Source organism: Macrotis lagotis, chromosome 5 (assembly GCF_037893015.1).
Source record: "Macrotis lagotis isolate mMagLag1 chromosome 5, bilby.v1.9.chrom.fasta, whole genome shotgun sequence".
NCBI classification, from domain to species: Eukaryota; Metazoa; Chordata; class Mammalia; order Peramelemorphia; family Peramelidae; genus Macrotis; species Macrotis lagotis.
Genome location: NC_133662.1, coordinates 164,314,601 through 164,328,284, shown reverse-complemented (window position 1 = coordinate 164,328,284; position 13,684 = coordinate 164,314,601). Strand labels below are relative to the sequence as shown.

At 36.8% G+C, this 13,684-nt stretch overlaps 1 protein-coding gene across 3 annotated transcripts in view; it reads left to right on the top strand.

Annotated features, from left to right (window-relative positions):
- LRP11 (LDL receptor related protein 11) overlaps window positions 1-10,900 on the top strand; it is a 90,263-nt gene extending 79,363 nt beyond the window's left edge. For all 3 annotated transcript variants that reach the window (XM_074187811.1, XM_074187810.1, XM_074187809.1), the window contains 2 exons: window positions 1,271-1,366; window positions 8,624-10,900. In XM_074187811.1, the coding sequence (XP_074043912.1) occupies window positions 1,271-1,366; window positions 8,624-8,778 (251 nt within the window). In that variant the 3' untranslated portion in view covers window positions 8,779-10,900. The remainder of the gene's footprint in view (window positions 1-1,270; window positions 1,367-8,623) is intronic.
- Window positions 10,901-13,684: the final 2,784 nt, after the last annotated feature.

Here is a 13,684-nt window from a genome sequence, read left to right as displayed (position 1 = left end):
TATCTTTCCTGATAGAATGTAACTTTTGTGAAAGTAGTAGTTTTTCTTATTTTTTGTCTTTGTATTCCCAAAACTTAGAACAAGCAGTTCAGTCTTAGTCATGTCTGACTCTTTGTGTCTTCATTTAGGGTTCTCTTGGCAGAGATACTGTAGTGGTTTGCCATTTTCTTCTTTAATTCATTTTATAACTGAAGAAACTGAGGCAGAGTTAAATGATTTGCCCAGGGTGATAACAGCTGAGAAGTGTTTGAGACCAGATGTGAACTCAGGAAGATGAGTCTTCCTGACTCTAGGCCTACCACTCTTATCTATGCACCTAGTCACCCCCAAGTACACAATAAGTCATTAAATGTTTGTTGATCAGTACATTGAAGATAAGCTATATTTGAAAAGAGAAATGAGATAATACATGAGGTAATAAAGCATTATAATTGTGACCCCTGCAGATCTGGGGGGGGGGATGTCATAATTTTATTGCTATTCCATTTTGCACATCCTTCACTCCATAGTTGAAAGGCATTGCTGAGTAATGAATAAACAAATTATTAAATCAAAATGTTGATTTTTACCATTTGAAGATGTTGTTCTTCACATTAGAATTAATAAAGACTACAAGTTTTCATTGGAGAAAAAGACTGATAAATAAAATTCAAGCTTAACAAAAAAAGATTCAACCCAAAAAAATACCAATTTTCTGGGCTGATTGAATTTAATCATTAAAATAAAAATAGGATATATGAAATCATTTTGAAATGTGAAAAGTCCAATGATAATTTAGTCCATTGTATTCATGATTATAAATTACAGGAACATAGAAGCTGACATTTCTATAGGGTTTAAGGTCCACAAATTTACATTTGTCAACTCATTTGATCCTCTCATCTTCCTTGGGAGGTAATTGCTACTATTATTGTTTTATAAATAGGAGAATGAGATTGAAAAAGCTTAAATGACTTACAACTAATAAGTGTCTGAAGCAAGATTGAGACTCAGGTATTCCTCACCAAAGTCCAGCTGTGTAGCAATAACAAGCACAGGATTTCAATAGAACTCAAAGGCCAAAAATAAATTCAAAAGACATAATTAGCCTGCCTTGTTTAGATAGGTTTTGGGACCTGATCTCATATTTCCATTGAAGTTTTTTGTTTTTATCCTTTCCCAAGATGTCTGAGGTTAAAGGGGTTGAGGGCAAGGAAGAGTGGTAATCAATCTATTTCTTTCACCACTTCACTTGAATTGTATTTATGTCTTTTTTTTTTATTTCCCCCAGATAGTAGCTCCTCAGAGAAAGATACAGATAAGAAAAAGCAAAATTATATTCCTGAGTCAAAGAGCAATCGAATAGAACATCCAATCCCAGAAACAGGTAAGATATAATATTTGCTTTCTAGTAAAAACAGTCACTCACACTCATCTTGAAAATGCTTTATAGACTCTAAAGACATGGGTTCTCAAAGCCTGCTTCAGATATTTACTGGTTGTATGACCATAAGCCTCAGTTTTCTTCTCTGTAAAACTGGAATAGTTCTTGCACTATTGCGATTGGGGTTATTCTGAGTATCTAATGAGATAATAGATGTAAATCACTATAGAAACTTTAAAGCTTTATGGAAATATTGGTTATGAGGAAAACACAAACATTAAAATATTTTAGAAACATGAGCTAATACTGTGTAGTAAAAAGACAACTGATTTTTCAGAAGTTTAGAATTCTAGCCCTGATTTCTGTATTTTAGTAGCTTTGCAACTTTGGGCAAGTCATTTGACCCCTCTAAGTCTCAGTTTTCTCATTTATAAGATAGTGAATATGAAGCAAGGGAACTCTGGGCTGAAAAAAAAATTTTAATTTGTTTCCCCTTTTTCTTTATTAGGAGACAAATATTGCAATACCAGCAAACCTCTATAAGCAAGAAATATACCTAGTAAACAGATACTTTGTTAAACTAGTTAATCTTTGAAACTGTTAAACTTTGGGGCAGTTAGGTGGCACAGTGGATAGAGCACTGGCCTTGGAGTCAGGAGTACCTGAGTTCAAATCTGCCCTCAGACACTTAATAATTACCTATCCATGTGGCCTTGGACAAGCCACTTAACCCCAATGCCTTGCAAAAATCTATTAAAAAAAAAAAAAAAAGAAAGAAACTGTTAAACTTTCCTTATTTCTATATTGACTCTGCTATGCAATCCTATCTAATCTAGTGTCTCCAAGTTATCTCACCAGGTTCTCCTAGTTATATATCAGGAAGGCTACCTTGAATTAACAAATTGATGCCTTCAGCTAAGGTACTATAAATTTTTAACCTTAATTTAAGAATTTAAGGTTAATCTGTAATTTCCAACTGCTTCAGATATGCACAGAAACACAACCTTATGTCCTACATTAAGCCATTCCTTAGTCCCTCCTGGTTCTGCCCTAACTCCTCCCCTTAGTCCTTCTAGCACAAGAGGTTACACTCCTATAAGAATTCTATGCACCTTCTCCAAACTGCTGGTTTTAATTGACTTTAGCTAATTAGCTGGGCTGTTCATTTACATTTGTATTTCTCTTCCCTTCCCCTTTCCCCATACTTAACTGTCCTTTATGTTCTCACCAGCTTAGTTATAGCTATTTCTTCTTTGCTTAAATTTACTGTCTTAAGAACTCACTTTCTTTACCTTGCTGAAGAACTTAACTTGTGAACTTTTGCAGTAACCAGTGAGTTAAAATTCATGCCTTTTCTTACTTCCCTGAGTCAGAGAGTTTTGTGATTTCTTCACTTAAAAGAACCATAGCTACGATCTCCCCACTCCCCAGCAGGTGTCCACTACAATAATAATATTTGCACTAGTTGCAAAGTAGTACAGATGTTTTCTAAACTCTAAAACTGGAGAAGATTATAGCCTCATGAGATACTATTATCAGCATAGAGACAAGAGCTGGTACATTGCAAAGATACTTGGACTCAGCAGCAATCTGCTACTCTTTCTTTTTGTAATTTGGAAAATTCACTTCATTACTCTGGATCTCAGTTTCCTTTTCTGTAAAATGAAAGGATTTGATTAGGTGCTTTCCGTGATCCTTTTAAGCTCAAAATGTAAAGCCACCCCATGTTTTTTATAGTTGTTCAGAAAAATTAAATGATTTTCCCAGCATGATACAGGCCTAATATCTTATTCTCTAAGTGAGAAGAGAGCATTGATTTGGGAGTGGAGAAAAGAGGAGGAAGAAGATAAATGGGTCAAGTTTGTAGATTGACTAATTAAGAAAATATTTTTCTTTAACCTTGGATTGTCGGTGCTGAATTAATAATGATATGTACAGGGTGTAGGTGGTGCAGTGGATAGAGCTGGCCCTGGAGTCAGGAGTACCTGAGTTCAGATCTGGCCTCAGACACTTAATTACCTAGCTGTGTGGCCTTGGGCAAGCCACTTAACCCCATTGCCTTGCAAAAAAATAAAAATAAAAAATAAAAAATAATGATATGTGCACATTGGCTACAACTAGAAGGGGTTGAGGCTCTAGAGCTAATGGTTAAATTGTCACTATGAGCATTTATCCCTCAGAAATTGACAAAGGCATTTTGATTTCTAAATACAAAATAAAATCCAGTGACCTAGAGTAGCAGAAATGTAGGTCATCTGCACTTGATTGCATAGTTTGAGAAGAAAAAAATATTTCCTTAGCTGTCAAGTGACTGACAAGTAGAATTTAATTTCACAGGAAGTCACCAAAAAATAAATAAATAACTTGGTTTGCTGAAGGAAGGAGAAGCAAGCAGCAGGCACGTTTTAGTTTTCATGTTATACAGGCTAAAAATAGTAAATAAACTATATTCTTAGCTAGCCTGAAAGGACCATTATTATTTATTAAGTACCTACTATATGCACTGCTACATAAGTACCTGGTATTTGCACTGAGGCTAGGTATCCAACCACAAAATAAAAAGTATTTCCTGTCCTTAAAAGGTCTGACACCACTGCAGCATTCACTGAAACTCACAAGCATTCTATGAAACTTCAGTTTCTTTGATTTCATTTTTTCATTTTGGCAAATCCACCTCCCCCAGTCGAGGCCGCCTCTACTTGATGGTCACTGTACCAAAGTGAATTTCTCTGCATAACTTTCTCATTCTGATCCATGCTATGAGTTCAGTGTCTTAGTTACCTGAACGATCAGAAGGGAGTCTGCAGCTTACACCTCCCCACCCCCACATGTCCTCCGTTCAAGAGGCAGGCACTGTGAGCTTCCCTTTCTATCTCCCTCCCCTGCCCAGATTGCCTGCCAAGGGCACAGGTCCCAGAATGAAATCTCATCGGGAGCAAGTACTTGGAAAGCTCTATACCCCAACTTCCAACACATACAGACAGCCTCCCTGCTGTCTCTTCCTTCCCTTCTCCCCCTCCTGGCTGGGTTGAGAGGAAACCATCGATTTCCAGTCTACTTCTCCCTTCTCGACTATTCCCTCCTTCCCAACCCTCCACCACTTTTTCCAGGTAGACTAGGCACTTGAATGGGCAAGGGATAATCAATTATAATACCTCTCGTAAGATGGAGCAGCACCAAGCGTCACCAGCTACCTCACCAATAAACTTCCCAGGCTCTTAGACACTAACTGCCAAGACACACTAAGGGACACCTGAGGCTGCCATTCTCCCTGTAGTTTCATCCTTAGGACCACTGGTCTGGTCTACCTCAAAGCAGAACTGTCCTTCCTCCTTTAGAATCTGAACTCATTGGGGTGGCTAGGTGGAGCAGTGGATAGAGCCATGTGGCCTCGGGCAAGCCACTTAACCCCATTGCCTTGAAAAATCTAAAAAAAAAATCTGAACTCATTGAAAGGAGGAACTATTTCACTCTGCTCTTTGCAGCCCCCAACACAATCCTTGGTCTGTAGTAATAGGGACAGGACTTTATTGATAGAAGAAACTCTTTAATGAGGAAGCTCCTTAACTAAAACAAGTTGATTCCTCAGGACCCATTACTGTCTTGGGGCATTGCTGAGAGGTTAAGTGATCTATCTGTCCAGGGTCACATAGACAGTGTGTAACAGAAACCCAGGTATTTTTGATTTCACAGTATGTTCCCTGTCCACCCACTTCTAAACATAATTCCAAATTCCCTGTCCACCTTGAGGAAACTAGGTGAGTGGATAGATTGCAGAATACAATATGTCTGGATTAGGAAACGTTTTCACTTGAACTCACAAGAGGAACTTCAGGAAGACAGCAGTTCAAATCTAACCTCATACATTTGCTAGCTGTCACCCTGATAGCTATTAACCTGTTTGCCACAGTTTATTCAACTGCAAAATGAGGATAATAATATCACTTACCTCAAAGGGTTTTTTGGTGAAAATCAAATGAACTAAAGTTGGTAAAAATACTTGTAATTGTTGAAACCAGACAGTGAAAGGAACAGCATGACTCCAGGAGCCAATGATGAGATATTCTACCCACCTCCTGACAGTGGAATGATGGACACAAGACTGATATAATGATATTCATTACATATACGCATATATTATAATTTGTCACAAAGGAGGAATTTGTATTTGTGTGGGTATTGATGGGTGGTTGAGGCAGCAAGGTGGTGCCATGTATAGAACATTGGACTTGAAATTAGGAAGAGTCATCTTATGGAGTTCAAATTCAGCCTCAGATACTTACTAGCTAGCTGTGTGATTCTGAACAAGTCATTTAAGGTTACCTCAGTTTCCTCATATGTAAAAATGAGCAGGAGAAGGAAATGGTAAACCACTCCAGTATTTTTTGCCAAGAAAACCCCAAATTAGGTCATAAAGAGTCAAATGTGCTTGAGAAGCAAAATAATAATCAATGGCAGTCAGATGAGACATTGAGAAAGTATTTTTAATGATATCATAAAAATAAAGAAGACAGAATTGAAACATGTAAAAATTATAAAAGCATAAATAAAAGGTTTAAAAGGAGATCCAGACAATCAGTATAGCTTTAAAATGATCGTGTTGAATGTTATATGCTGGGGCGGCTAGGTGGCATAGTGGATAAAGCACTGGTCCTGGAGTCAGGAGTACCTGGGTTCAAATCCAGTTTCAGACACTTAATAATTACCTAGCTGTGTGGCCCTGGACAGGCCACTTAACCCCGTTTGCCTTACAAAAAAAAAAAAAACTATTAAAAAAAAGAATAGAAGTACTGGGGCGGCTAGGTGGCATAGTGGATAAAGAAAGCACTGGCCTTGGAGTCAGGAGTACCTGGGTTCAAATCCGGTCTCAGACACTTAATAATTACCTAGCTGTGTGGCCTTGGGCAAGCCACTTAACCCTATTTGCCTTGCAAAAACCTAAAAAAAAAAAAAAAAAAAAAAGAATGTTATATGCTTTTCTTTTTTTTAATTTGGGAGATTTTGAGGAGCAATAGAGTTAAGTGGCTTGCCCAAGTTCAGCCTGCTAATAAGAATCAAGTGTCTGAAACTACACTTGAACTCAGGTCCTCCTGACTCCAGGGTTAGTACCCTACCTAATGTACTAACTAGCTGTTGCCATATGCTTTTTTTCTTAAAGGCAAGTTGTTGGTAATGGAGACTCTCCATTCTCCAATGCAATATTCTTTATCTGTTCTTTGCAAATAGAAATGTTTATGTTAATTACTGTGTCAAGTATAGAATAACTTTTTTAATTTAAAATTTACTTTAAAAATTTAAAATAAAAAATGCTTTTCAAGCTTTAACTTTTTATATATACCTTTATTATTACATACCCCACAGGAATGTTAAGGAAGTACTTTGTAAAGTGCTGAAAATATGAGCTCTTGTTATTTGTGATTTGAATGGTATTTGAGTGTCCCAAGAAATAAAGGAAGTCTTCCTGTGTTCAAGCTTCCACACTTAATGGTTATTTATAGGCCACTAACTATGGGGCCAGTTCAGACCTGTCTCTGTTCTCTGGTTGCACCAGCTGGCAAGACTTTTGTAGCTAAAAATAGCTTTTACTGTACTATCTCTAAATGAGGCCTAATGGAGGAATATTTAATTTTAAGAATAGTCAGGGCATGTTGACTAGAGAAAAATAAGAAGTCTAGGAAACCTTGTTGATATTGTTCAGTCACATTGGGGGTTTCTTGGCAAAGACACTGGAGTGATTTGCCATTACCTCCTCTGGCTCATTTCACAGATGAGAAAACAAAGGTAAAGAGGATTAAGTGATTTGTTCAGAGTCACATAGCCTCTGTCTGAGATCAGATTTAAATTCAGGAAGATGAGTATTCCTGACTCCAGACCCAGCACTCTATCTACTGCACCACTTTAAGCTGAACCACATTCGATTTCTCCTGCGTCCTCCCAAGCTAATAAAAGCTATTCCAGTCCGAGAGTTCAAGTATTTGGTAATTATAGCTGATGTTCCTAGGATTGACATAGTGTACTATATTAATTTGAATTTAAATGTAACCCTACAAAGTTGGTAAGAAGGAAATTATTATCCCTGCCTTAAAGGTAACTAAACTGAAGCTTAAGTAATTTTCCCATAGTCCTATAACTGTTAAGGCAAGGATAGGAAATAAGGTGTTTTTTTTCCAGATTTCATTCTAAAACACAAACAATGAGGAAGCCATACCAACAGGCAAAGAGCAAAGATTTGTTTAACCTCAGAACCTTCACATGCAGCCAAAATTTTGAAGTTGAGAGCCATGTCCAGAATATCTGATTTAATCTGTGTAGCTTAACACTAGACTAAGATTTTTGCAAAAAACTCTGTATAATGAATTATATGGAGAATTTTTTGATACTCATTCATTTCAGTCATATTCAATTCTCCACAATTCCATTTGGGATTTTCTTTTTTGTTTGTTTGTTTGTTTGGTTGGTTGGTTGGTTGGTGTTTGTGGGGCAATGGGGTTAAGTGACTTGCCCAAGGTCACACAGCTAGTAGGCATTAAGTGCCTGAGGTTAAATTTGAATTCAGGTCCTCCTGACTCCAGGGCTGATGTTCTTTCCAGTGAACCACCTAGCTGCCTGCATTTGGAATTTTCTTGGCAAAGATACTAGAGTAGTTTGTCATTTCCTTTTGCAGCTCATTTTACATTCAGGAAACCCAGGGTCACACAGCTAGTAAATGTCTGAGGCTGGATTTGAACTCAGGTCTTCCTGACTCCAGGCCTAGTGTTCTAGTCACTTCACCACCTAGTTGCCCTCTTTGGAGAGATATAGCCTCAAAAGACATGATCTTATAATCCAAATATTGACTGAATGGCATTAGGGTCCCTGAACACTTGTCAACAAAGAAGAGGATCCCTGAAGGTACTGATCAGCTTTAGCAAAGGTCTTTGCCACCTAGGAGGAAATCATAGGTCCATTCCCTCAACCCAATAATCTTCCTAAAGCCCAAATCTGGCTAAGAATTCAGAAGTCTCTCCTACATTAAGGAAATTAACATTATTCTGCATTGGTCTAAAATGTAATACAATAGGTATTTTATTCACAGAAGTATTCCTCTAAGTGGGTCAAGGCAAACTGGGAAAGCATCAGTGTGACAAAGTACAAATAGGAAACTTAAGCAGTGAAATAGGGTTCATTTTCAGTGTTCAGAAGGGTAGACTTTCCTATTTCCAAATAAGTGATCCCATGTGCCACTGACTCCCCCTCTTCTTTTCTGAACCTTTATTACAGGCGCAGTCTTACCCCTGGCATTAGGTTTGGCCATCACTGCTTTGCTCCTCCTCATGATTGCTTGCCGTCTTCGATGGGTAAGACAGAAACTCAAAAAAGCCCGGCCCATAACATCTGAGGAATCGGACTACCTCATAAATGGGATGTACCTATGAGAAACATATTTCTTAGTGGCTGAGGAGGCTGTTTCCATTGATAATTTTATCTAGGTGTTTGATTCTAGAAATTAACTTTTTTTGGACTTGTGCTAAAAACACTGAGAATATTAAAAAAAAATACTCGTCAAATACAAAAACTTTTAGTCTTATTCTTTTAACTATAGGTCAAATCTCTTCCTCTGACATTTCTAGATAATGATTGATGTGTCTATAGTTGTTCATGGGATTAAAATTATAAATATAAGTCAAAGAATGATTATAGTAAGCTGTGCCTGAAAATAGAGATGTGTAATGTAATCCGTTGATGCAGGCAATACTGCAGCTCAGGGAGATGGCCGTTGTATGGCAGTGATAGCATTTCACCTCACCCACAGATACAGATATATTTCTATATATCTACAGATATATAGACACATATATATGGTTTGCATGCATATACATAGATATATACATATATATTAAGAATCAGGGCCAACTAAAAAGTAAGTGAAGACTGTTTTAAACATCACTAGCTTCCCCTTTCTCTGTTCTTCCTGTCCCCCTCCCCATTTTAGGCAGTCAGTCCCTTTCCACTCATTCCCCAAAGACTTGCTCTCAGAAATGGATTTCTCAGTTGTTTCTACTTTAGTGTGAATTTATCACTCTACTTTGACCCCTTTCTCTGTCAAAAGAAAGACTTTGTTGCCCATTAAATAAATCTCAAACATCAATGACTAAATGGGAGAAATAGAAGAGAATGGGGCAAAATAATTACTGGCAATTTGGTTTGAATTTGAGTAAGAAGAAACCACAGAATGAGAAGGGGTAAGGTGATACAAGAGATTAAATTGGAAGTGTGGTGGGGGAAAGAGGTTTACAGAAAAAAAATTTATTCATTTTCCCTATTCTAATTTCTCTTGTCACTGATTCAACACTTAACATTTCTTGAGGGGCGGCTAGGTGGTGCAGTGGATAGAGCACAAGCCCCGGAGTCAGGAGTACCTGAGTTCAAATCCAGCCTCAGACACTTAATAATTACCTAGCTGTGTGGCTTTGGGCAAGCCACTTAACCCCATTTGCCTTGGGGGGGAAAAAAAACCCTAAAAAAACAAACATTTCTTGAGAGTTTCTAATATGATTCACATAGTTCTCCCTTATGTTTAACACTTTGCTCTCCTTAAGAGCACAGCCGGGCCTTTTATATTCATCACATTTCAACAGGATTCTTTGTCCATCAAAGAAAAAGAAAGCAAACAGAAAAGGCAAATACTTCCAGTGAATTTGCAGGCATAAGGTTGATAAAGATGCCAAGCAACATTTATAGAGCGGCAGTTCCTTGATTTAATAAAACATACCAGTTCTTACGATTTAATTTTTAAAGTTCTCTTTTGCCCTATAAAATTAACAATATATAACTTAGACTCAACCATTCACCATCAGATATGCACATTTCAGACTCACTAGCATTTTCAGACATAGCCATCAAGTTACATCAAGTAACTACTGATGCTCTTCAGTCTGCAGGGTCTTGAAAGATTTATTTGATTTGATACTAGGATGACATAATCCAGAGGCTGCAGGGCAGGAATACCATTGGGGACACTGTTCACACACACACACACACACACACACACACACACACACAAAGTGTCCATGAATGCCTATGGCAAATCTTTGAGAAACATCATAAAATGATTTATGTAGGCAACCACAAGGCTACTTGATCCTCTACTAAGCAAAATACTAGTTTTGAGGTCAGTGCTGTTCCTAATCTTTGAGTTAATTTTCAGGCCAAATCTTTCAGCAGATTGTCCAAGTAAGACATCATCTCAGCTTCCTGAGTAACACCAGACATTTGCCAACTGTTACACCTTTAGCAGCAAAGCATTAAACTTTTCCCAAGGGCAGCTTATAGAGATGTAAATGTTATCTATGATGTTGTGCAATTTACTTTCATGTGTAAGGATGTCACTCATAGCCATAACCAATAAAATTGAGACAGATAAGGCATGCATCTTCCTGTAGGTCATCTTTTGTATTTTAAGAATTAAAACCAACTCTAGGATTGCCATGGTATACAAATAAAATAATCTGTCTATGTAAAATAATATTGCTCCAATAAACCCTATTTTATTCTTGTCTTTTTACATTCTTTTTTATTAAAAATAAATATGATTAAATAGTAGCATCAAATGACTATGTAGCCATACTATTAAAGAGATTGATGGAGAAAGGATCAAGATATTTGAGTGGGTTAAGCAAAAAAAAAAAAGTCAGGGAAGAATGGACTTTGTCTTATCTTGGCCTACATCTATATCAGTTCATCTGTCTGTTCATTATTTTTAAATGAAGGATATTCCTCCAATTTGCAATACTTTGTATCAAAACCCTTTTTCCATCAAAGTGTATTTTTCTTCAAGCTAACCTAAGTCAGACTCAGCAATTCATCTTCTTGGTTCTCATTTTAAGAGAAGAGCTAGCTATTTACTTTCCTGCCACTGTGGTGCCAACAAGTCTCAGGCTACTTCTTTGTCTCTTCCATGAGAAAAATAGAATGACATGGAAAAGAGATCAAGATGTGGCACAGGCAGAGATGACTGTAATGGCAGAAGGCATCAATGAATCATTTTTTAAAAAATATTTTGAAAAAAAAATTTGTTTTTCCAATTACATGCAATGGTAGTTTTTACCAATCATTTTTTGCAAGGTTTTGAGTTTTATATTTTTCTCCCTCCCTCACTTCCCTCTCCTCTAAATCCCTCAATGGGGATTAGAAAGCAATCTGATTCTATATTTATAATACAGAAGAGAAATAATATAGAATAATATAATAATATAGAAAGCAATCTGACTATATTTATAATCATGCTAAACAGACCTATATTGATCATGTTGAGAAAGATGAATCAGATCCAAATGAAGAAAGAAAACATTAGAGAGAAAAAAAGATACAATATACATAAGACAACTTTTAAAAATTGAAAATAAGCTTTGATCTTCATTCATTTAAATTCTGCAGTTCCTTCTCTGGATATGGATAGTATTTTCTATCACAAGTCTTTTAACATTGTCTTTGATTATTGTATTGCTAAAATAACATAGTCCAACAAGGTTGCTCATTCCCCCATGTTTACTTAGTGTGTACAATATTCTTCTGGTTCTGCTCATCTCAGCATCAATTCATACAAGATTTTCCAGGCTTCTCTGAAATCCTTCTCCTCCTGGTTTCTAATAGAACAATAGTATTCCATTTATTGTCCCAAATTGATGGACATCCCCTCAATTTCTAATTGTTTGCCACCACAAAAAGCTGCTAGGAATATTTTTGCACATGTGGTATTTTTATTCTTTTTCATGATCTCTTCAGGATAGGGGTTGCTGGATCAAAAGGGGATGCACAATTTTTTTTTTTGCCTTTTTAGGCATAATTCGTTTGCTCTCCAGAAAGGTTGGATCAGTTCATAACTCCTCCAACAATGCATTCATGTTCCAATTGTCTGACATCCCCTCCAACATTGATTATTGTCCTTTATAGTCACATTGGTCAATCTGAGATATGTGAGGTGATACCTCAGAGATGTTTTAATTTGCATTTCTCTAATCAATATTGATTTAGAGGGGCAGCTAGGTGGCTCAGTGGATAAAGCACTGGCCCTGGAGTCAGGAGTACCTGGGTTCAAATCTGGTCTCAGACAGTTAATAATTACCTAGCTTGTGTGGCCTTGGGCAAGCCACTTAACCCCATTTGCCTTGCAAAAAAAAAACTAAAAAAAATTGATTTAGAGCAAATTTTCATATGTCTATATATGGCTTTGATTTCTTCGTCCAAGTACTGCCTTTCCATATCCTTTGACTCTTTATCAATTGGGGAGTGACTTTTTTTATAAATTGATTCAGCTCTCTATAACCAGTTGTAAAAATTGTTTCTCAATTTACTGCAATTGAATCATTTTTTAAAAATAAGTGAAATCCTTATTCTAATGACTTTCCGGGTCTTTAGTTATATCCAGCCTTGAAAATGCCTTGAATGTATCTTTCCACACACACCTCCCCAACAGATTTTTATTAGCACTTCCTTTTCACAGTCTCCAACAGCCAGAGCCTTCCCCAGGATATGTCAAACTGGTACAACTGCCCTATTCTCTAGACTGCTATGGTTTACCAAAAGGCTAAAGGAATGTAGGGATTTAATACAATAGAAAGAAAAAAAGAAGTGGAAATGTCAAACGGTGCAAAAAAAAAAAAAGACCCATATTATTCATGTGTCAGCATCTTCCCAAACAGGATCCCCTCAAAAATTCCTTAGAATTGTTGGTGCTCTCTCCCTCCTCAGATTATCTGGTATTTGCTTTATTTATTTATTTATATTTTTATTTATATCTCTATAAGCTCCTTGAGACCAAAGGCTTCTTTCTTTTTCCTCCTATTTTTTCTTTCTTTCCATAGTATATAATACTTTTTTTCTTTTCTTTACTTCCTTTTTTCTTTTCTCTTTTTCCTTTCCTTTTCTTTTAGTTTCCCACTATCTTGAAGATGGCAAGCCTTAATAAATATTTAGGAAAAGAACTGGTCCTGTGATTTCTCCATTACAATTCATTTTTATATTCATCAGCCAATAATCATTTATTAAATGCCTTTCATGCATCAGGCACTTGATAAGTACTGAGGATACAAATAAAAGCAAAAGACAGTCCCTGCCCTCTTTGGGGGACACAGTCTAATAAGGGGAAACAGTATTCTAACAACTATGTACAAACAAGACTTACAGACAATAAATTGGAGATCACCTTGACCTATACATGATAATGTGGAAATCACCGAGACCTATACACAATAAATTGGAGATAATCAACAGAAAGAAGGCATTAGCAATAAGGGGGATCAGGAAAGACTTCCTGTAAAAGAAACTAGAGAATCCAAGAGG